The 25,822-nt window shown below is 40.5% G+C and overlaps 1 protein-coding gene across 1 annotated transcript in view; it reads right to left on the bottom strand.

Annotated features, from left to right (window-relative positions):
- Nucleotides 1-589: 589 nt before the first annotated feature.
- The window catches only part of LOC306760325 (SPRY domain-containing SOCS box protein 4-like), a 56,919-nt gene continuing 31,686 nt past the window's right edge, over nucleotides 590-25,822 (bottom strand). The window contains exons 3-4 of the mRNA XM_079246131.1: nucleotides 13,957-14,844; nucleotides 590-723 (exon numbers count right to left, since the gene is read on the bottom strand). Of these exons, the coding sequence (XP_079102257.1) occupies nucleotides 596-723; nucleotides 13,957-14,665 (837 nt within the window). The 5' untranslated portion in view covers nucleotides 14,666-14,844 and the 3' untranslated portion in view covers nucleotides 590-595. The remainder of the gene's footprint in view (nucleotides 724-13,956; nucleotides 14,845-25,822) is intronic.

The following is a 25,822-nucleotide window of genomic DNA, read 5'->3' as shown; positions in this document are numbered from 1 at the left end:
CTGACGGAGGCTTAAATCAAACGGGAACAAGTGCAGGAGATGTGTGGACAGACAGGAAGAAGGCTGGACATGAAGTTTTTCTGCCCTGAAGGTGGCTGTGTGTTGCTTGCTGCAGACAGTGTGGGCTCTGTTTCCATACACTCATGACACAGTCATACACTGTTTATATATGATGTGTGTGTGCTGCAGTGTGCACACAGCAGTAAAAATAGAACTCTTCCTCTCATGCTTACTGGCTGGGATTGCTGCGTCTCCACAGAGCCTGCTGTGTTGTTGGGACTGCAAACATAAATACCAACATGTTTGAGAGGAAAACCGTGGAAAACCCACAGCGTGTAAAGGCCTTTCTAACCGAGGACGTGTGCTTCCACTGGGAATGTTAATCGTTTCGCCTCTCACGCTCCTCGCCCATCAGCTCCTCTCCAACGTCGGCAGCAAAAAATAAACCATAAAAAAAAAAAAAAAGCTTAAAACCAGGAGCTAAAAGCAAACTGAAAAGCCCCCCAAAAAGTGTAAACAAACCGCCTTGCGGGACTGCAGTGAAGTTCATGAAACGGGTCCTGATGTCTGTCTGTCCGGGTCTGCACGTGTGCCGTCACTGGTACTGGAGGTAGTTCTTCAGAGTCTGCGGCAGTGGGAGTGTGTCGATGTGATGGATGCGCTCTCTGCCCAGGGCGAGGCGAGCGACTCGTCTGCACAGATCCATGAGCGGGAGGGGCTCCGCTGTGGGAGGAGAAGAAGGGAGGCGCGTTAGCGTCCGAACAGAGCAAAAACACACCTGCAGTGACCTTTCTGCTTGTTTTCCTCGGTCAGACATGACGAAGCAGGTTCAGAATGAGCTGTGTAAGAGAAGCAGGCGCTGCAAGCGTGATGAGCGCTCCTGCTGAGCTGCAGCTTCATGAGGGAGTTTACCCGCCGACCGACTCTCTGAACGACCATACGGAAGGTCGTCACTCACATTAACACAAACATGCTGAGCAGCACGTAACAAGCTTTAATGGAGAGTTATTCACCCAAGCTGCAGGTATTTATGCACAGAGTTTTCCTTCCACCATCACCCTGAACACCACACTGGGAGAGGAGAAGGGTTCCATCAATGGTGCACATAAAACTGATAATCTGCAGCTTTATGTTTCCTACATGAACTTTACATGTGTTTTACTGGTAAAGTCCCATTTGTTATGTACATCCCTGGAAGCTCTGCTGCCCAGTCAGTCGCAAAGCTGACCAACCACACCAGTGCTGCCACTTTATTTAGAGAGTTTTTAGACCCCTCTAGCCACTCTTTTTCCAACTAGCAACAAATCTAGAAACTTTTTCTGGTTTTATTGGAGATTTTTGGTGACTGGACTGAAAGCAGCTTTCTTTTATTTGTTACCAATCAGCCGTGGCGCTGTGTAGGCCCCTCCCACATCAAAAGCCCCTCCTAGTTGCAGTCAGAGCAAGATGATCGCCTCTGCTCCACAATCAGGCTGAGAATAAAATGCACCAGCTGCTACTGGCTGATCCCATCCTGGCTTACCAGCACATGTTAATGTTTATGAAGGAGGAGTGAGAAGTACTGCAACATGTTGTCGACTGACTCAAACAAAAACCAAACCAAATAAAAAAAATATATTCATGGTGTCAGAATGTTAATTATTCTTCTGCACAGCAGCGTCCATTACAACTACATGTACCAGCTTGATTACCATAGACTGTATATTAAAAATTAGACGAAGCCTCCAGCAGTTAAAAGTGAGGCCTATGCTGAAGTGCATAAAACTGCAGTTCCCCTTCCTCCACTAGGGGCTGCAAAACAGAGCGAATCTCCATAGACTCCCATGTTAAAAAGACCAACTTCACAGCAGAAATAAACATGTTTACAGCCTGGTTCAAAAATCCATTTTAGGTTTAAAAGGTCAGGTTTTCCTTCATGACAACTGTGAGGGAGTGAATTTTTTTCTAACTCGCCCGTTTAAAAGTAATTTAATCTAAAAATATTTAGGGGCGTGTCCTTTTGATTGACAGGTACCCGATCTCCCGCTTCAAGTCAGGTGAACGTAGAACAACCGCGGTTTTTAGCCGGTTAACAACATGACTTAGCTTTAGCCTGCTTACCTCTGTTAGCTCGTTAGCTCCTGTTATCTCCAGGTTAGCTCGGTTAGCTCTTAGCTACAGATAGCTCGGAGTTCACTCGATGTCAATCATCCACCATGACGCTCCTCTTAGCTCCACCTCTTTGCCCATATTTGTATTTTCTGGGCGAGACGAGACGATGACTGTGCCTATGGGTGATGTCATGGAGGCTACGTACATCTTTTTATATACAGTCTATGTTGATTACGCAAACTAGATGCTGACGCCATTTAGCGACTTCCAGAAACAGTCAAAGGCTTTTGACAACGTTGACGGCGCCGTGCGACACACTAGACAGGATTCACATGAACACTGTCTGTTACGCAACGGGAATGTTTCTGTAAAAAACCAACGGGACATGAATGGAAGGTAACGGAGCAGGAGTTGAGAGCTTATGCAGGCCTGACTTTTACTGGCAGAGCTCAGAGAAGATGATTAGTCATGGTCACAGCGGCGCCAACATGACAAAATCTGACAAAGTTCACTGACCATACTAGATGGCAGCTGAAGCCTAACGTGCACTCTCCATGCACAAGGACAGTGGAGTCCTTACATCAACACAAATATAAGGTGCACATGTGTGGAAAATCTTTCTGCAGCTGATTCAGACATGACGTGTAGAGAAGAATGGCGGTGCTGTCCCATTCCCACCATCCCGTTCCTACTGGCAACAGTGTGTGATGTCCGAACTACAAGGCGGAAGTCCCTGCAAGCTCACATCCGGGATCATCAGCGGTTTAGGACTTCCTACCGATGCATTACGCCACACAGCAGTGCTGAAGCGGACATGAAGAAGCAGTAAAAGAAACGCTCTCAGTCCCTTTCATTACACCGCCATCCCAAGTGAACCTCGCCACTTATGAAAGCGCGCCAGGAGATCAAGCCAAGCTCTCTCCTGCTAGTTTTAAAAGCTAAGAGGTGTCTGGATGTCAAACTGCTGCCCTCTATAGAAGCAGAGCTGCTCCACCTGGATGCAGCATGTGGTGGAGCAGGCCTCCTGCTGCTTGCACAGCGTTTGAAGGACACGAGGAAAGTTATTCATGCTTGCATAAAAAAACTCCTTAAACATCCTGGAAAATTTGATTATTACTGACACTGAAAACAGTCCATTTAGCCCTGAAGGCATCATTTACTGACAGAGAAAACACTGGCAGACATCCTGAACTGGTCTCATCAATAAATCATCTGCAGACGTGAGACTATCTACTTCTGATTTTTGACTCGGCGGAGGAGCTAAATGACCCTTTCTCACCTCGTCCTACAATAATCATAATAATTTCACCCATAGCAGACCTTGTTTCCCACTTCTCAGCAAAACCCTGGCTGACTTGTCACAACTGGGGTACAGACAGGAACTGGTTTTTTAAACCTCCCAGTAAACTCCAGTTTCACAGCATGAACAAAAACAGGAGCTCTAATTAAGATGGACACAGTCATTATTCTCACCGGTGCTTTTCTCCCTCTGATCTGTCCAGTGTGCTGATATGTTTGTTACGTCAGACTGGGGGTGGGGGGGTTAAAATTACATTCTTCTGTACAAACACACACCGCATGCAACAATCCAAATAAGCCCACTCCTGACTGACGAAGCCATTTCTTAGTCTACTGAAAGTGCCAGCAGAAGCACAAACTGGAAGCCAAACAAACATTACGCAAATATGTGAACAGGCCGAGACCATCAGAAGACCCTTCCCGTCATCAGCTGCCGTGTTTGACGTTGAAAGGGGGGTTCAGCTAAGATGGATTCGGAGCTGAACTCGAACTTGAATCAACTGAGAATCAGAAGAAAAAAAACAATAAAAACTAAATAAAAGACTTAAATCTGTTGTCCTGCTTGGCTTCGGTGTGTCCTCTGCACGTCCAGTGAACTCCAACTTCTGCAAAACAAACCAGCTTAGTTTACCATCAGCAGAGGGGCTCCGATATATGGACAGTTGCTATAGTAACCAGATCCTCACACCACCAGTGTGATGTCACGTATGTGAGACAATACTTGTGTGCATTCAGGAGAAATATTGAAGCGCTTTTATTTCCTGTCATTTTCTGCTCCAGCATTTCACCACTTCAGCGTTGCTGCATGAAAATTTAAAAAAAAAAACAAAAAAAAAAAAAAAAAAAAACCTCATCACTTCACGACATAATCCACTCATTCACAGTGAAACACTGCTAACACACACACATCAGCATCATTCCTGGCGATGCTTTCCTGAGGGAGGCGGCGTGGTGATGATTCCACAAATTGAAAACCAGCCAATCGCTGCTGGCACAAGCCGTCTCCGCGGTGAGGGTTGCCTGGGGCAACAAATGGCCCCATCAGACACTGCTGATGAGCACCAACAGGAGGTGCACACTCCAACTGCTACAATTAACCAACAGTAATAATAAGTGGTCCCTGATGTGGCTACAGACTCATGTCAGTCGAGTTTAAAAGTGAAAATGAAATGTGGCTCAGCGTCATACGGTGGAACATTTAACACGTCGGGCGTTCTGCGTCAACATCTGTAATGGTGGAACACCACAGATCCATCAAATCTGGTCAGGCATCATCATAAATAAAGTGTGTACTGGTGAGAAACATGATTCTGAAATGACCCCAGTTGGAAAAGAAGGAGAAGTTCTCTCGTAAAGCTGCGCTTGGTGTGTATCATAAGAGTATTTGTGGCCCTTTTACACATTTCTTCACACATCTTTACCTATACTTCCAGTTAGGTGAATAGTGGAGCGCATCTACCCTCTTCTTCCTCTTTCCTTCAATCCATCATGCAACCGTCAATACGCTCCTTCTTCTCTTCCTCACCAGCCCTCATATCTTTTCCTAAATGGCCAGCGACCAGCGTCTGACAGCTTTACGGCACACTAAAGAGGAGACAGACTGTGGGAAAGTGTGCTTCAGGAAGACCAAGCACCGGATGTTCCGCTGGACTAAAGACACTGGCAGGCTGGCGAGCTGGCGCGCACACCTACCTAACACTTCAGCGAGAACAAAGTGGAGGAACGGGATGTAAGGTCTGAGGTGGCGGCGCGTCAGTTTGTCTGTCCTCACGGAGCTGAGACAGCCAGTAGCCGAGTGGTGATAGTTCTCCTACTTTCACACCTGCAGCTCAATGGCTGTGTGTGGTTATGTGTGCACAGCGCACACACACATCAGCTGGATATGACCCAGTTATGTCCTACTTAGAAATACGAGGGAGGCAGTCCCATCTTTTCAGTACATGTTCCAATTTAGTGACCCTTTAACTCTCCCCGCTTTCTCCAAGAGCTGAACCATGGTAACAGATTCAGGTGTAGGCTCCCAGCGATGCTTATCCAACATATTAGCATAAGACCGCTGCGCCCGTCTGACCTAGTTTTATTAAAAGATGGGTGCGCAGGTCTACAGCCTTGAAGATGCAGAGACACCTCCAGTTGGAAAATGCTGCTCACCTACCTACAAGTGAAAGAGAGGGAGAAAAAAAGGAGGAGGATGATATATTTAGGGATGGACTGAATCAGATCAGTGAATTTTGAAATGAAGGCCAGAACAGAGGGAGTGAGTAAGAGCACATCAGTCCATGCCAATGTGGAAAAAAGAGAAAAGGAGAGAATAACTTGATTAACTAGTTAAAAGAGGGGGGAAAAAGTTCTCAACTAGTTAGTTTTTACAAAGACACCCTAAATTTAGTTTGTCCTCAAGAAATGAGCAAAACAGAAGGAGATCAAGAGGAATAATGTGATTAAAAACAATATGTATATGTGAGACTGTAACTTGTCACAATTATGGCTTATTTTAATTTTTTATTTAAAATAATATTCTTTAATGCTCAATAGTCTGTTGCTTCCCCCACTACTTCCAAGCAATGTTTAAGTCCCACTGCTTTCTGGTAAGGTAGCTCCGTGCAGGAACTAAACACTGGATGAAATCAGAGACTTCCAAAGCATTTTGATGACCTGCTACTGAATTTGTATCTGCTCAGAAAATATTTGGTGTTTATGAATAACAACTCTTTCATCCCTCATGCCCACTTTCTGTATCAGAGGCATGATGTGTAACAACACTACCAGGTGAGCTGCTCTGTCTGCCACATGTTGTCACACACATGTGGATTCAGAGCAGTGCCTACCTACGCTCTGAGCTTCAAGCCAACACAGATACTTCCAACACCCTATTGAATGTGTGTCAGAAATGGGCGTTGCTATTAGAGACGTAGATGTTGATGTCATTCAGTCATGATTAATCCAATAAACAGATACATCTCAGTCACATGAAACAAAACGTGTCACTCCTGGTCTAAGTCCTTTAGTTGGGATTTAATTAGGATGTGGATGTGCCGGTATAGCTGTTTTCTTTGCAGCAAATTCAGGATGAGAAATTATATATCAGGATCAATACACACACCCACTCCCAAGACATTTGACATATGGTGAAACCAACTTCTCTGGAGGTTTCACTGGAAAACAAAGTTGAAAGTATGTCATTTTCACTATTGTAAATATTATGAATTTATTTAGCCATACTACTAGCAACCAGAATTACAGTTATATAGCCATGTTACTAGCAACCAGAGGTACAGTTATATAGCCATGTTGCTAACAACCAGAGTTACAGTTAAAAAGCCATGTTGCTAGCAACCAGAGGTACAGTTATATAGTCATGTTGCTAACAACCAGAGGTACAGTTATATGGCCATGTTGCTGGCAACTAGAGTTACAGTTATATAGCCATGTTGCTTTCAACCAGAGGTACAGTTATATAGCCATGTTGCTAGCATCCAGAGTTAAAGATATATAGCCATGTTGCTAGCAACCAGAGTTACAGTTATATAGCCATGTTGCTAGCATCCAGAGTTACAGTTAGATATCCATGTTACTGTCAACCAGAGGTACAGTTATATAGCCATGTTGCTAGCATCCAGAGTTAAAGATATATAGCCATGTTGCTTTCAACCAGAGGTACAGTTATATAGCCATGTTGCTAGCATCCAGAGTTAAAGATATATAGCCATGTTGCTAGCAACCAGAGTTACAGTTATACAGCCATGTTGCTAGTAACCAGAGCTACAGTTATATAGCCATTTTGCTAGCAACCAGAGTTAGTTATATAGCCATGTTGCTAGCATCCAGAGTTAAAGATATGTAGCCATGTTGCTAGCAACCAGAGTTACAGTTACATAGCCATTTTGCTAGCAACCAGAGTTAGTTATATAGCCATGTTGCTAGTAACCAGAGGTTCAGTTACATAGCCATGTTGCTAGCAACCAGAGGTTCAGTTACATAGCCATGTTGCTAGCAACCAGAGGTTCAGTTACATAGCCATGTTGCTAGCAACCAGAGTTACAGTTATATAGCCATGTTGGTAGCAACCAGAGTTACAGTTATATAGCCATGTTGCTAGCATCCAGAGTTAGTGATTTAGGCATGCATGTGCTTTTTCTGAATCATTATGCCATGCTGAGACAAAGAGAAAGATCAATGGCCTGACATACACAACTACACAACTCCACCCCACTGTTGCAAACTCATCAGTAAAGAAAGTAGCTATTGGCTGTTCTAAAAGTCACGAGAAATGACGTCAAAATGGCATAATTGGCCATGCAATATAATGGACCTTGTAGGAGAGAGGAATAAGTTGTTGGAGAAACAAAAGGTCAGCCAAAACCACTCTAAATATGTTTAGTACTATGAATAAACTTTTTCTAATGGTTGGGTTTTTTTTTTGCCACTAAAACAGGCTATCAATTTGAAAAATAATTTTGACCACCATCTAGACCCACATTGTATCAATCAGCTTTGTCCTGCTTTGTTAAATGATTATCAAATATCAAATTTAACCAAAGAATTATGTTGTGTGAAATTGCTAGCTGAATGTCCAATCCTCCTCCTTTATCTGGGCTTGGGACTGCCACAGTGACTCAAAAATCACACTTTGACAGAGATACATTTATTTATTTATAATATATATATTTTTTTTTTTGAGTTTTCTTACTTTTAGATTTTTATTTATTTATTTATTTATTTTTATTTATTTATTTTTTTTAGCTTTAGCTTGCTTTTGCTTGAACTATTATAAGGCTTTGCTTTATGGATATATTTTTTGAGTTGTCATGTGTAATATATATATATTTTTTTTTTAACATAACAGTTTAGCGTAGAAACCCGCCTTATAATACAGGTAGTCTGCCCTCGTATAGTCTCCAATAAACAGCTTTAGCAAGCCTTTGAATTCAGGGTTTGATTCCCACTCTTTTCTGTACTTTCTAGAGACATGACGAGCTAAATAAATATTTAGCTTGTGTCACACACACATTGGATGAGGTGAGTAAGTGACAGAGGCTGTGAATGTAATCAAATATAATTAATTATTTTGGCGTGACGTAAAAAACAATGCAATTTACATCCCACTCTGTAATCCAGGGTGGGATCAGTGGCAGATTTGCACATACGCTATTCATTTTGACTGTGTAGGTGGAGTCGTGCAGGTGTCCTCTCTGCTCCTCTGACTGGTGCACCTGCAGCCAACAGAGACTGGCCGCATGTGAGGGCTCCCGCTGCTCATTCGTGAAAATAACTTTACAATATGTGCTTTCAAATCAGTCGCCAAAACACCAGGAAAGTCTCCAATAACTCCAGCAAAAGTCGCTAGATTTGTCGCTAGTCGCTTTTTCATTCATAAAAAAAATCGGCAAGGGGGGTTGGAAAGTCCCCAAGTTGGCAACAGTGCCCCAACCCTTTCAGCAACAATTGAAATACAGACACCAATCACCAAAAGCCTCACAGGACTACTGCTGAGAACATTTTCAAGAATCAGATTTTTGCCCTAATATTTTAGACTTTATCCTGAAGTTTCTCCAAGATATGAATTAAAAAAGTTTTAAGATGTTGGATCATCTTAGTTTTTTTCTTCTTCTGCATGCTTGATTTAATGTCAAGTTTTGTGAGGACAATTATATTTTGTTAAGTACACTAAGTGCTGGTTGAAGCTTTTGTTTGGAATTTTTTACACTAAAGAGAGCCGTTTTAGAAAACTAGAGCTGCATAAGCTAACAGAACAGTATATAATTAATTTTTCCTACGCCTTTTCTTATACTTATAAACATTTTTAATGAATTAAGATTTTGCTTGTGTGTTATTCTGACTGGCTTTTTTTTTCTTAAGTATTCTTCTTCTGTAGTAATAAAAAAAAAAGTATCAAGCTCCATCTTTAGTAACAAGTTTGAAATTTTTTGTATCTTGACTATCGTAATTAACAAAAGTACCAGTCATTTTAAACCTGTAGCAAAAATCTGCTGTTACCGTCACCGACACCTTTGAACTGCAGGCAACTACTCCTTACGTTTACAGGGCAAGTCACAGGTATACAATGTAGTAAGCAGGCTTCCTGATCAACAATTAACCACCCACCTATCCACAATACAGTCAGCTAAACCGTTTCCACAGCAACTTGCAGAGCAGTGTGTGTTTAATCTATGAAAGAAAGGATTACTGTTGACATGGAAGTAGAAGAAAAGAAGATAGTAAAAAAAAAAAACAAGCAGGTGGGAGGAGATAAGACAATGAAAGACGGAGACAAATAGAGTTCATTTGCAGAAGGAGAGGTAAAACATGTTCTCTCAAGTTTCCTGTTCAAGTGTAAATCAGCGTGGCCAGCTTGATGCCCTTACAGGTCGCTGTAAGGGCATCAAGCTGTGAAGCTGTGAAGGCCTATTGTGGTGAAGAGAAAAAATATGGCTTTCCTGGCATGATCCAGCAACCCCTGCATTACTTAAAGACCAAAGCAAAACAGATGTTAGAAAGTGGATAAAATAAGGTCCCAGTTTTACGGGCCCTCAAGCATCTCTGTTGGATTGAAAGCCCCAGGACTTAAGTGTTGAGTGCAACACAGAAAAGGTGAGATAACTGCATTAATGTGAGGCATTAAGGAACCACAGTGACAGGAAAAAAAAAAGAGCTAGAATACTTATCTATTCTCAGTTCCCCAGAAGGAAAAGACAGAATAAAGGAGGCTAAGCAGGCGGGGTTGGAAGTGATAAACCGAGAGTCAGGAGAGTGAAAATAAGTTCACTTCAGATCAAATACTTCAGATAGGAGCCATCTTCACATACTGATTCTCCTTTGTAAACCTTTAGTCAAATATCAAACCCCAATCTTAAATGCTGCTTCTGACAGAGCACAAGCTTCAGTTTCATTATCAGACTGATACTGTAAAGATGTTACAAGGCAATAATGTTTACGCGTTGCTCAATCTTTGAGATGTTTGTGATAAACGACCCGAGTTCATGCTCATTACTTGGCACCATGAGTCATTTCCATCAACCGCTTCCCATCTTTAAGCCTCATTAGTCCAGCATAAAACCTCATTCATCAATCCATACATGCAATGTGTACACAAACGACCTCACAAGATTCAATACAAAACATTAAATGGAAAGAATGACATTTGTCACTGACATACCAGTGTAGACTGTTTAATATTCTGCACTGGGAGGCTTGTAGCTGTGATCTAGGAAAGTTTTGCACACAATCCACACTGCTAACATGACAGGTGCTTTGAGATCTATGCACTGAAACCAAACTGGTACATTTCTAAGTAGAGAGGAATATTTCACAACTTTATGTTGCAGACGTCTTGATTTAATCCGTTTTAGTTGGGGAATTGAACTTTGGGAATTTGTGAGCATTTCCAATGCCACAACATACCACTCTGCTGTGATTTTGATCATTTTTAAAAGATTGAAATCCACATTTTCCCAGGAATCTCAATTCCTTTGAGAATCTGCTTCTCATGCGTATCATTCTTGATCAGATCTGGTATGTAATGATGTGGAAATACTTCTGATTTGATCTTTTTCACAGCAGACTACTAAAGAACCAACAATTCTGCAGATCAGTCTGGATTTGAACCCCATCTCTGCACAACAGGATCACATATACAACTCTAAACCTGAACAGCGATCTTTCAGTCAGTACTGATAGCTCATTCACACAGGCCCATTCAAACAATCGTGTTGGTGCATGCTCCCCAACCTACATATGAACTGGCCGGCGCATTTAGACAGAAGAAAACCGTTATAATACCGAAGAATGGTTTTTTCAAGGAGAATCAAATCTCCTTGCCACACCATGGCAAGGAGATTTCAAGACTCCTGAATGAACCGTATCGTTCTGAAAGCATAATGAGAGATGTCTTGGTCATCCCATCGGTTTTAACACCGACACCTTGCGCTTCAATACACTTCTAGATGACTGGATCTTAGTTTGTGTCCTAGTGCAGATGATATGTCCCTTTTCTGCAAACAAACATTACAAAAAACTCAACTAGAAAATTTATGGCGAGAGGTCTGGACGTGTACTAAGCATGAGAAATGAATGGAGAGGAAAAATTGTAAAAACTGTCTTAATCTGCTTGTGTTTTGTTCTACATGCAACATGAATAAACAGCTGCTGAGTCCAGATGAACACACTGTCCTGCTGCACACGCTCAGTGAAGACTCATGGACTGACAGCTATGCAGTTACTTCAATCTAGTGAGGTTGCATTTAGTCGTTGAAAAGAGCGCCTACATCCATGTTTGCAGTGTATTTTTGTGGAGCAGGATGATAGTTGTTCTTTTGTGAGCTGAGCTGACAGATGAGTGACCCCCAACTCTGACAAGAGAAGTCATATTATGGTTTAACACGTTAAACAACGACTACATTCCACTACAGATAGATATGCTGATATGCCGGCGTGTAAGTCCTGACTCTGTTCAATATTTTGTGCATATTAACTCCTTAAACCCAGATTCTGATGCTTCACTGGCGGTTCTTCAGCTTTTAAGCTTCTGATGGCTGATGAAACAAAATGTCACTAAACCAGCCAGACAAATTATAGCTGAGAAAATGGATAAATAAGATAAACAATTAGATAAAAGGAATATATCCTAAAAGCAACCAAATGTGCACTATTTTGGCAAAAATTAGCTCTAGCTGGAAAAGTCCTGCAGCATGCAAGGTAATCTCCTGTACTGGTATTCTATATTAAAAGGTGGGTTCAGTTTGAAGTGCAAAACTCTGCTCAAAGCTGGAGATTTATTTAATTCTGTTTTCCAGTTTAGCATCATTCATAATCTCTTCTAGTCCAGGCCTAATGGTTTTCATGTAAAAACAACTGAGTGGCTGTGTGACGTGAGGGGGGGTGTAATCAGAAGAAACCAAGAACAAGATACCCGTCTTCTCTCATCTCAGTTACCACTTCTCCATCTCTTTCCATCCTCAGACTCTCTCATCACCATGGAAGCGAGATCTGTTTGCAGCCTGACGAGTCCGAGCAATGCCCTTCCACCAGCAGGTCCTGGTCGGTACAGGATGGTTTGGTGCAGAAAATTCATCTCTGCTGCGTTTTCAAAATGATTCAACAATTCTTTTTCTTCTTTACGTTTACTGGTTGCTGACAAAAACAAACTGGTGCATACCCCCACCAACTGGTTTGGATGGTGGAGCAGAATATTTCCAGGAGGCTGAGTTGCTGAAACATCAGTACCTGCGCTACATTTTCCCAGGCCCATCCCATGTCCCCACGCCGCCCAGTTTGAGAATCACTGCGCTACATAAAGCCCGACCCTGGTCTGCGAGGCACACTGGAACATCATCCAGAACTCCTTAAGTGTCTGCCACCGTGGACATGGTGACCATGCCACACTCTCAACACTGCTCCAAGCCTACCTCAGGTCTGCAGAGAAAAACCAACATTCAGGGAAACTCTATTAAGCTGGAATAATGACATTATAGAAGCAGCAGCAGGGCTTGAAAGAAACGCTGGAAAGGACGAGCAATCAACCACAGATGTTTAAAGTGAAAAGGAAATTCCTCTTACATCCCAACACAATGAGGTTTTCTTGTTCTGCTGGTCTTAATGCAGCAGCATGTTGAGGTTGTTTCCCATCGAAGCAGCAGTTCCTACATCATTGTGGCTTTTCTACACCAGAAGGATGCACTTCTTTTTGATAGCATGACTATTTTAGCACTGAAGCATTTAGCTTTGCAGCAAATATGATGACAGTCAGTGCCAGGATGGGCTATCTGGACCATTACCAGTTAAAACAGTTTCTAATTGTACTAATAATCAATGATTACATCAAGGTATCGTGGTAAAAATGCTGTTTGAGTGTCACAATGTTCTGTCTGTACAGAGAACGTCATTTCACGTAGATGGACAAAATACTGGCTAAATTGACATCAGAATTAAAAACTATATAAGCAAACAAATGGGAAATGGACTTATTAATGAAAGAATAAAAAGTAATTAAACAGCAGAAAGACCAAGGAGATTATAACAGGAAACCTTCCTCATGCACTCACACCACAGAACATCCAGGGCTCAGTCACTGAGACAGAAGTCTCATTAAAGTATTTGGGTGTAGGGATGTCACAATTAAAGATTTTATTGGTGCGATTACTGTCAGAAATAATCCAGATGCCTTAATATATGCGTTAATATTATTGTACTAAATAAAGAGTTTAAAGCATGCGACTGGTTTTGCCTTCCACCATCCCTTTAGCAGAATAGCTGCCAATAAGAACATGAATAAAACTGGATAAGAGGAATAAATAGAAACAGTAAATATGTCTCTTTTACAAACCGCTGCACACAGAAAACCCTTCTCCAAACATAAACACTGTGGTGTTTAATATTGTGGTGAGTTGTAAATATACATTATGCTAAAATCTGTCAGTTGTAAATAACTGTTACATCCATTAATAATTAAATGTAAAAATGTATACCATCACTGCTTAGAAACTTCATAAGTTTAAGTCACTGTGTGTGTGTGTGTGTGTGTGTGTGTGTGTGTGTGTGTGTGTGTGTGTGTGTGTGTGTTTCACTTACGATCCAGTCCGTTTACGTAGCGAATCGACACTTCACAGTGCCCCCACACTGCACTGACGATGGGAAACAGCCTCTTGCCCTTTAGCCCCCTGAAAGCCACTCCCAGATACTGTCCATCCACCATGAAGCTCAGCGTCCCTTCATCCATGTCTAGAATTACTGTCAGACAGTCTGGGAGCACAAATGACTCATCTGGTTCCAGGAAACAGGGATAAGTGGGTGCTGATGTGGAAATGGGCCTATTCTTTCCGTCATGGTAGAGTCTATTCCGGCCCAGGTCCCAGCCCCAGGACTCAGAATCTGAGCCCACCAGGGCTGTGTAGCCCACGGAGTGTAAAGGCGCTTCTGCGGTAGCAACCCCAACGACAGCATGGGTGCCTCTTTGTCTGGCGGGCCAGTGAATCCTCCATACGTGGAGGCCCCTGGTGTAGCCCACTCTGCCTCGGATGCAGTCTGTGCTCTGAGCGACGGGGTGCCGGTGAAAAGTCAGCTTGTCGTCTTCTTTCACAAAGACGTTGAGCGATCGGTCGTCTGGGTTCCATGCGTGGCGAAGTTGCGTCTCAGTGCTGGCTGGCGGCATGTCCAACAGTAAGTCGAGCCTCGGAGGCCGACAGAAGTCAGGGCCCCGTAGTTCGCGGCGCACTGGCCGATACGAGGGCTCCCCACGTACGTCTACCGATTTGATGCTGCCCGAGATCTTCTGGCCCATGGTTTAGTGGGTCAAAGGGGAGGAAGGGACAGAGGGGAGGGAGAAAGGATGGACCAAGGGTGGCAAAGAGGGCCCAGCAGGTCCTGATGTTACCTCATGGGCGCAATGGCAGCACTGCGTGTTGTGGGTGGAACGATGCTGTTCGACACACGAGGTCTTCAACCAGGCGAACTGCACACCTAAAAAACACGTAAAAACACTGCTTCAAAGTTCCCACCATTTACGTTTTCGGTTAAATATCAAAACATTAAATTGAAAATAAAAAACACTGCACAAAAATTAACCTACACTGCAAAAAAAATTGTATGTTGTTTAGTCAGCTTGGTAGCTTAAAATATTGTGAAAAACCAGATCAGATTTTTAAAGATATCACAAGATTAAAAAGAAAACGATTCAAGCAGGAATATGGACCTTAACTTTCCAGGGCAAGCTGTGAGAGGGGAAATGAAGAGTTTCAAAAGCACCATTTTAACCAAAACCAATTCTAATGAAGTTCTTCTGTATATTAGTTTCCAAAAAAAAATCACATCAGCTTTATAGCATGACTTCCAAGTCATTCTAAATGTATCTGTAAGACAGCCTTTTTATTTGAGATGAGAATACCAACCAGTTACTTTCCCAAGTGGGTCACCAGGCGTGTTTCACCACAGATGACCGTTCCATATTATGTATATTTGATATTATAAAGAACAATATACTTCACACTAGTAGAAGTATTCAAGCCACATAACCTTTTACAAACGTTTTCAATGTCGATATCATTAGTTTTTCCCCATCAGTAGTGATACTTCTTGCCTCTTAAGGGAAAATCATGATTGTACAGTTTACATTAATTCTAATTAATTTGACAGATCCAAAGTGACTTACATGTGAGAAGTGATCAATCAACCAGTAGTTAATCTAGCATGCATGTCTTGGAAAAGTGGGAGGAAGCCAGAGAGAACACGAACACGAACACGAACACGAACACGAACACACACGAACACACACACACACACACACACACACACACACACACACACACACACACACACACACACACACACACACACACACACACACACACACACACACACACACACACACACACACACACACACACACACACACGTCGGAAGAACATGCAAATGCACACAGAAAGGCCACTGTTGGATCGTACTATACATGTCCATCATGTAAATTTAACTTTCCCTGGCTTCCATGTAAACATAACAGCTGGAGTCTCTATCAGATTGATTTCAAGTGGACAGATGAGGTGTTCGTCCAAGTAAACACCACTAATGTTTCCCCTGTCGTCACACCAGAGGATAGCTTGATAAGGCGAATCTACTCGTCATTTGAGGCATATTACGGCTGAAAAATGTATTCAATAATCTTTGCAGTCTTATAATGTCCAACAGTATCTGATATCTGTACTTTAATGACTAGAGCAACCCCACTCAGTAAATTAAAAAGGTTTTATTCACCTTATCAAGACATTTCAGAATTTGAACGTTTTTCATCGTCAACTCTTCTTAGGACAATAACCAAGTTATGGAAAATTAGTCTTCAGGGAAATGTAAGGCTGCAACAAGACTTCACCGTTTTAATCACTACCTCTGCCAAGGAGGTAGTTTTGGCCCATATTTACCAGTTTGTCAGCAACTTTAGATAAAAACTACAAGACAAATGTTGTTGGGAATATTTTTTCTGAGAATGGGTTGAAGTCAAACTTATGTCCGATTAAATTTTAGTGGCGATCCGGAAGTAATTGTGGACTCAGGAATTTTAATAAAAGAATTTCCAAAGATTGTAAGATAGAAAGTAAAGGGGAAAACATTGTCTATTTCTATACATCCATCCATAGATTTATATATATTAAGACAGAATATTTAAATCACAAATGCCACGTACGTTTTGATCTACAGTGTACATAAACTGAATGCAATGACCTTGGTGAAGGTCAGTGCTCTGTGTGCTTTTATAGTTTTATGCATCATCACGTCAGTCATAGTCAGGCTGTAATGCTGTGCTAAGTGTGAGGCCTGTTATAGATACATTGTCTATGGATACATTATTAAGCAAAGTTAATTTTAAAGGTTCCCCACATCTACGTATGAAACTCACAATGATTAATATCAACAGAAAACAGTTTTATACTATTTCAGCATGGGGTGAATGTACTGTCCTCCCTGCCTATCCCTTATGACATTCCCCCTGACCCAAACCTGTCCATGCTACGAACATAACAAAATATTTTATCTCAAGTCTATAAGAAGATGCAACAACCAGAACATCCACAGCAGGTAAACTGAAAACTCCAAGCTAAGCTTTCATTTCCCTTGTATGACTAAGCTGTTCCAAAGCTGCAGCACCGATACTTGTTCGTCTACATCTTCTGTGTATGTATGCAGCCACTCCGGTGTTTGACAGTCCAATGCAGTCTCAGAACAAGTCTTACATGTTCCACTTGAACTAACAAGCAAGTCAAAGGGCTTAAATATGTTCAGTAAAGTTTTGCGACAGTAAGACAGATGTTCCACTCTTGTCATCAATTTAGAAAAGTCTTCAAATTCAGTGTTTTGTTACTTTTTTTCCCCCAATTCTATGTAACCCCCTTAAAGAGTGGCCTGGCATGCAAAAATCAAATCTCATGACCCTAGTACACCATGCCATACACTCACACATGCACTGGAGTCCTGAAATGTTCCAGAGATGCAGCATGTGACAATGCAAATGTTGTCCAGTGAGACAATGTATGACGACGTCAGCAGATATCCTGAAGCATCTGTGTGCTGCTGGAAGCCTGTGTGTGTGTGTGTGTGTGTGTGTGTGTGTGTGTGTGTGTGTGTGTGTGTGTGTGTGTGTGTGTGTGTGTGTGTAGCTTAAGAGTTTGCCTTTTCTGCTGAATTGCATGCTGCTTTTCACTTATTCCCTGCTGGGCAGGAGCCTCGTCTGCTATTCTCAGTGTGTTTTTTTTTTTTAAAAAGTGATTTCCGAAGCCTACTTTGATACAAACGTTAATTTTAAACACTGTTTTTGGCAGCATCTATAAAAATACCAACTGACTAATGGCTGACAGTGTTAATAAATGTAGCTCCACAGCTACACAGTGACTGCTAACACAGCTCTATACAGCAGACTGGGCAGCATTGACAGATGCAACTGGGAATGTAAAAACAATAAAACAGAAGGAAAATGCTGAATTCATGTTCTTCCTATACTGCTTTGGTTTTATTGTTCTCCATTTAGTTCAGCAGTTTAGAAGGACTTCACTGGCATACTTAAAAACACTGGTCAGTGTTTAGCTGGTCTTATTGGATTACATAACTATTCCCAATGTTGGGCTCTGGTTGGAAGCCTTTTCACAAAACCATCTGTAGAATTTACTCAGAGCCAGATCCTAACTTAGAAATAATTCACTTGCCAATTTTATCTTACAATAATTAGGGCCTGACCAATATAATTTTTTTTTAGGTTGATAATGACTATAATATTTGGCAGAAAAAAAAATTAGGTCAACCGATAAGTCAGCTGATTAATTTAAAAATGTTGCCCAGCAACAACACATGCTGGGTTGCTGTTCCAGACTGTGGCATATTATAGTGTTTTCTGACAAAGTAAAACATGACGACGGCTGCTGAAGACCATCTGATTTGAATCATTTTCAGCTTTTGGTCCTGCACTGAAAAAACACCCTACCATCTGCGTTCACACTGCTCCTCTGAAAAACTGCCTCAACACGCAGCTGATGGAGTGATAAACATCTCTCTGTACTCTTAAATATTTTGTACACTTGTGTTTTTCCTGCAGGCTTTTAAGCTGTCAGCTAATGCTATGCTAGGTTAGCATAACTACAGTGATGTTGCTATAAAAGCCTCTTTTGCTAACAAAAAGGACCTGACCAGGTTGCTCCACTTGATCACTTATTGTGATGAGTCATTCTTCCAGTCATAGATCAAACTCACTGACGGCATCGCACAGATAAGATTAGTATCAGTGCAGGGCACTCTATGCTACCGACAGGGCGTAACACCTTAAGCTAAGTTTAAAAAACTTTACCAATGCAATGTAAATGAAAAGCACTTGTCATTAGACATGGCACGGAGAGTCAAACTAAAACTGGAGACATGTGAAGTCATTTCTTTCACAACATCATTATAAACTTACCTATCGGCAAGCTTCGCTTTGTTAATGTTGCTTAACTGTAGCTTTACTCCTGTACTTTTCCAAAGAAACACCGATTAGGACTGAAGATTCAATGAAATCAGAGCGACATTTACTGGACAAAAGCTGCAAGTAAATAATTATGCATGACTCCGACACTTAACAGCATTTATCATTTTATGAGAAATTACGAATAAATATGTGTTTAATCAACAAAACTGGCCGATTTATGAATTGTCATTTTAATTAGCCGGGTCCTACCAAGAATCATTAATAGTTTAACATTTCTGACTTTCTAAATGCAGCATCTTATTCTTGCAGATCATCCTAGTACCTTGCTTTAAAGCAACACAACTGAACAGTGGTAGATTATCACTTCAAGGTTAATTGAGCCTTTTCATTCCACCCTGTCTCTGCTCTGAGAGCTCTCCAGCTGGTAAAAGTCAGTCCAATATTTTTTCTCATGTATTCTAACAAGCTGTCAATTTCTCCCTTTCTCTTCTCTCTTCGTCCAATAATTTCCGCTTGTATTTCTTTGATGAATCAGCCATGGTGCATGTCCACACCAGCTGGTGTGTTTGTGTGCGACGCAGTGCTGTAAAGCAAAAATGCTGTTGCAAAGTGAAAGGAAAAAAAAAAAAAGGAAAAAAAAATGGCAACAACGGCTTCAAGACTGTACATAATGAATCTCAGTGTGCCACTGAAACAAGTTTTAGGCACAGAGGTAGAAGTATGGAGAGAGAATGTAGTATATAACCCACAGTTTGAGATTTATACAGGAATCTCAAACTGTGGGTTTCTTGGGCCACTGCCCAATATGTTTTACACGTTTCCCTGCTCCGACACACATGATTCAAAGTAAAGTAAATCTAACAGCTTATGAAATTATACAGAACAGATTTCTGCCTTAAGACAGTGTTTCTAGCAGTTAAGTCAGGAAAATAAATGTTGTATCTTTGGTTTCACACTGCTCTTTACTCAACTAGACCAAACTGTCTGGAAAACGTAATGTAATTACAACAACGGCTCTCCAAGTGTGACATTGTCCATAACAACCACAAGCTAAGATAGAAAAAGCACAAAGAAGAAAAAAATTCCAGTTCATTCTTGGTCAGGGCCTAAAATTGATCTTTCACCTCAAGTAAACAGTAATACAAAAATAAAACATTTTAAGTCACTTCTTTTTGGTTTGTAGTCCATTTGCTTTCACTGTAAGCAAACTGCTCCAGTAATCAGTTGTAAGTGAAAGGAGGCCTCCAGTTTTAAAGCTGACAGGGATTTTGCTTTTTTGGTCAGCATTAGTGGGAATGAGCATTCATACTTCTCCAAACAGTGAAAGCAGACTAAAGTTTATTTAAAGCAGAACAAACAGTGCCAGTGGGAATGCACCTCATTTACTTTATTAAAAAAAAAGGAGATTTTCACAGAATGGGCATTTCAGAAAACACTGGGGGAGGCAACTTGACGAGAGCTTAGGAGGAAATTGTCTTAACACAATGTTAAATGAATGGCAGAATGAACTATTTGATGACAGGGTTGTGAATTGCAGCTACTCAGGTGGCTCAAGTTTTACATATAGTGCATCTATTGTGGAAAGATTACAGTAAAAAAAAAATCTTCTTTACATTCATTGTTTTATTGAAATATCATAGTGTATGTCAAAACATAAGAGATGGCTGATGCAGAAAAAAGGCAACAGACCAGGACATGATGAATGAGCAACTCAGACAACAGCTCACAAGGCCGAGTATTCACAGGGAACCCACTCACAGCCACTCAGACAGAAATACTGTCTCATGACCATTAAGAGTGACAAAATCTGCATTTCCACATGAGTTTCGCCAAAAATGACACAAGATAGAGCCATTTCAGGCAAAAATAAGGTGCCCATTTATTATCCAACACAATGCTTTTGCATTGTGTTCACTTTCTATTGGCTACCCAGCTGGCATCCAACACACATGCACTGTCCTAACACAAGGATAGATCTAACAAAGATTTATGCATGAAGTGCTAAAATGGCAGGTAAGTATTGAAAATGTACATTTTTTTCCTCAGTAAATAGATTTCTAAAGGTACAATTGACAAGAAATTTCCACCAGATGTCGCTAACAGCAACTCACACATGCCAAGAAATCAAACAAAGTGTAAAATAATGGATAAGGGGGAAGTATCGAATACCTTGCAGAAATGTATTTAATACTTTGTGCAAGAGTTTGTTTTAATAACCGCTTCAAGAGGCCTCCTCAATGGAGAAATTGATGACATGCATTGGCCAGATATGATTTCAGCCCACTCTTCCATACAGTCTTCAAATCTTGAAGGTTGTGTGGGGTCTTTACTAATTGGATTCAAATCAGATGATTGCCTGGGTCAATCTAGCAACTTTATCAATTTCTCTGAAACCAAGTTTCCTTGGTAGTGTGTTTGGAATCATTTGCCGCACTTCCATTAACTTAAGATTTGTGTAAAACTTAGAGTTGTTTTTGTATGTTGTTTTTTTCAAAAAAAAAAAAAAAAAAAAAAAAAAAAGGAGGGGGGGGTGACAAGGGTGTAACAATACATCGGTCTATATTGATATATAGATCATATAGTCAATAGGCCAATAACATTGATCTAAAATACAAACATTGTCCAAACAATGTAGTAAGCATTTATCAAATTCACTACTTTAAAAAGGAAATAACTGAGTTCAAATACCTGTGATATGATTTAATATTAAATCGGTGCATCCTAAATTAAATCAAAATCAGATAGTGAGTAAATTTGAGATATCAGTAAACACCCAATCGTTAGCTATAAAAACACCTATTTCTACAGTAAAACTCCTCACTTGGGGGATGAGAACATAGATGAAAATATCATTTCATTTTTATGCGCATGCTACTTTTCCTTTTGCTGCTGGAAATTTTAATTTCCCTGAGGGAGTCATCCCAAAGGGATCATTCAAGTCAAGTTCAAGTTTAAGTCAAAGTCATAATATTGTATTATGATCAAAATGGCTATTTACGCCACTAATTTTAAAGAAAAGATGGTTTCTGAAATATTTTTTCTGATCTCCTGATAAGGAAGACAACAGCAGTAGTATTAGCAAACTAAATTATCTACTCCAAAACACAAGATGTGGAAAGTGAAATCATAAAGGACAAGATTTTACAAGAATTGCAGCTTATCCCAAATTGCACTTGTTCAAAATCTTAGAAATATTGAATTTATATTTATTTTGTGAAAACTACAAGAGATGCAGCTATTATTCTGCCAAATGTCCATCCCAGTTTTATCTTGATCATCCTGGTAGATAGCGGGAGATTTATATCAGAAATGTCACAATGTATTTTCCATTAATCTTTCCTTCAATCACAAGGTTTGCCAGTATTGTACGTTCAAAACAGACCCACAAAATGACGTTCCCACGTCCAGACTTTGCTGTTTGGGGGGGTGGTGAACAGTGCCACTTGGCTTCCAAAAATGGTTATTAAATTGGTCCCATCTGACCAGGCTTTGAACCAACTTAACATGAATATTCTTCGGCAATGGAGTCTTGGCATGGTGAACATGAGTACAGGCCATATACGGTCTGATTTCTTTGCATGTGTGGATTGTACCGATGTCACCAACATCTGGTGAAAATTTCATGTTGATAGCACCTTTAAGATATTTAGTCAGAAAAATTGTGACATGTTCAATACTTACTTTATCCGCTGTATGAGTGAGTGTGTGTATCACATGTGTCATGTTGAAGTCAATAAAAAAAAAAGAAAAGAAAAAAAAAACAGAAATTACTAGTTAAAAACATGTAATATAAATGAATTTGGATACTGGATGTATCAACAATCAGGACAGAGAGACAGTGAAGCGGACACTATCTGGAAAACCCTTTTGGGAATATTTGAGGTCACCCCCATTGAGCTGCTAACATCAAAAGGCACTTCAAGCTGCTGAATATCAACCATCAAATAAACCTGATTGACAGAACTCTCCATTCCTTTGAGCACAGACCTCTCTTAAGTTAACTTACAGACTGATCAATACCATCTTCAAAAACCATCAACAAAGAAGTCTAACATGTCATCCAGTAAAACTGGAGCAGATCTTCCTACAACACATGTGAACAAACCCTACAGCTCTCAGCCAAAATGAGGCTAACCAACACTAATCTGATATTTAACAGTAAGTTCAGAGAAGTTATAGCACCTTAAATAAAAAGTATTGACTGTTCTTTCTGCCTTTCAAACACAGCTGGCAGAGCTGGTGCAGTTCAGTACATCCATTTCTACATTTTCTGCCGTTATTGAACTCTGACGTTAATGTCAGCAAATGCTTGCAGGAGCGCAGTCTGATGCAAGAGGTGCTCAAAGCAAACATTGGATGACAGTAAAATTTGTTCTGAGGAAGACGTACGTATAGAGATGTCACTGAAAACAGTCTGTCACCATCAAACTGCAGAAAATAACATGAAAATGTGGTATTATGTTTTAATGGTTTGCAGGAGAAAAGTCATTACTTTGAAAACTACTTGCAGTCATCTCAAAATAAAACAATTATATAAATAATTTTGACAGCACATAATGCAGGTTTCCCGGCCTAATTAGCAGCCATTGCTGATGGTGAAGGTAAAACAGTTTACCTGTTAGTGCAGAGCAAACACATGGGCATTAGGTATATGCGAGCTGTTGGCCTGATAAACAAGAGTGTGAAGAGATCAGAGGCAAGCAGAAGTAACATGACTGAAAATGGATGATTAAGGGGGTAAAATGTAAAAAAAAAAATAATAATTAAAAATAATTTTAAAAAAAAGAATAAAGAAATAAACATTAAAAAGGCAGGGTGAAAGATGGAGGAATAGCAATAAAAAAAAAAAAAAAAAAGCAAAACTACGGAGATAAGACCCATCGACTGAGAAGCGCAACTACCTCTTCAGATAGAGAGCTCAATTCAGTGGGAATGTCAAGAAGAAAACATCATGTTTGACTTTATCTTTAGTTTCTTTCACCACTTAAAAAAAAAAAAAAAAAAAAAAAAAAAAAAACCCATCCTAACATCACTTCTGCAGTCACCCGCAGATCAACACAAGAGCTGAGTAAAGTCCACCTGGACCAAAGTACGACACAAGCTTGTCATCTCGGACCAGGGGGGTGTTGACATGGACTCCAACCCAAATGCACAACACAAATACACACTCATGCTGCTCAAGGGAATGTCAACGCAAATATTCATGCAGGGACTTTGAAGTAACAACAACTTAAGCATCCAAACACTGATATCTACAAAGCCGTGCTGAAAACATCCGCTGCAGGCAATGATAACAAGGGCCCAAGCTCATTTTCACAACTGCATGCTTTCTAAATAACCAAACCTATATTTACCATCACAGTAACCAAGACTGGGAGGAAATAGAAGGAATAGAGTGTTTTGCTGGGAGTTTGGGTGGTGAGAGGTTTACAGAGCTGCTAAACGGTGATGAGAATACATAAGATTTTGGAGATTAAAAGCAAACAGCAGTGGGAAAAGGAACATAAAGTATTAACAGTAACTTCTTTCTCTTTAAGAGGTGATCATTTGTTATTTAACAGCAACCAAAAGCTGATGCTTCATCTACAACCTCAGGTTGTTGAGGGAGGAGGATACCGGTTGGTCAGTCTGGCTCTGTGGCTAAGCACATGCTACATACAAGTAAAACAAGTATCAAATGTATCAACAATTTTCCTGTATACATACCTAATGGGAGTAGCAATGTGAATTTTTTCACCAGATGTTGGCGACAACCCAAGAAATCCAAACCCAAGCAAATTAAGTCCCAAATGAAATTATGTGTAATGAATGTGAGCAATTATGTGATTGACACATGGGAAAAGTATTGAGCACATAAAGAAAAGGAGGTACAAAAAAACAATGGAAAGGAAAGCCATCTGAAATGTATCAGTAGTTGGAAAGTAATCCTGCCTCTCGCCAGTGCAAATTAATATGAACTGGTTCGATGCCAACTCACAGCCAATAAAAGGTGCCTTGTGTTGTATGCAAATTAATTTCAAAGCACACTAGCCCTTATAAAAGGATCCGTTCACATTTAAAAGCCCTGTTTCCAGTTCTGTAGTGGGCAAATCTGTACACATCCATGGTCCCAAAAAAGATAAAAGAAAAATAAATGGGAAAAGAAAAAAAAAAAGAAGAAAAAAAAGGGAGGTGGGGGAAGTTGTTGGAAGGGTGGTTAATTTAGTTCTTCCATTGGGTCCTGATTTTCCTGACACAGCAGTGGAGCTTGACACACTGCAATCCATTGGCTGGTCAACAGAGTCATCCCTTCCTGTGTGACTCGGCAATAAGATCAAATCAGCAACCTCACTGTCGAAATATTTTGTTGATTTTTTTTTGGTTGGATCTTTCTAATGTTATCAGGAATGTAATTTCCAATAATTTTTTTTTCCAATTGAAGTTTTTTTTTTTATGGTTTTTCCATCAAAAGTAAAATATGATTGATTAGAGTTGGGGTTCTGAAACTGGGGGTCGGGACCCCTATGGGAGCTGCCTAATTCTAAAAAATATATAGCCAACAAGTATTAAATAGTATTTTTATATGTACTCAAAGTTAACCATTACTACAGAGATAAACCTGTGAAATTATCACCTTAATGAAACACATTGACCAACATTCAACACGTACCATAATAAATTATCTCCATGACAACAGCTGATTTTGATTATCTGGGTCCCTTGTCACAGCAGTGAACCGAATCTACCAAAAGCCACTTTATCCTCCTTTTTTATGAGCAGTGACGGCTTTCCAGTCTTAAGGTGGGAAAGCATTACAGAATGATATGGCCAATTTTTCCTCATTCTCTCTCCCTTACAATCAAAGTCAGCAAAGGCCAGATTGTCAGATGTTTGCAAACATTGTGTCTGATTTTCCTGTGGTGTGCGTTGTGTTAATAATAATCCAATCTGCTTGGAAGGAGAGATCATAAATTATGAACATGTTTAATATTTGCAACTACAACTCCTGTAGTGTGTGTG

The sequence above is a fragment of the Telmatherina bonti genome (assembly GCF_933228915.1).
Source record: "Telmatherina bonti genome assembly, chromosome: 9".
NCBI classification, from domain to species: Eukaryota; Metazoa; Chordata; class Actinopteri; order Atheriniformes; family Telmatherinidae; genus Telmatherina; species Telmatherina bonti.
The sequence above is the reverse complement of the archived record's forward strand: the minus strand, read 5'-3'. Positions and strand labels throughout refer to the sequence as shown.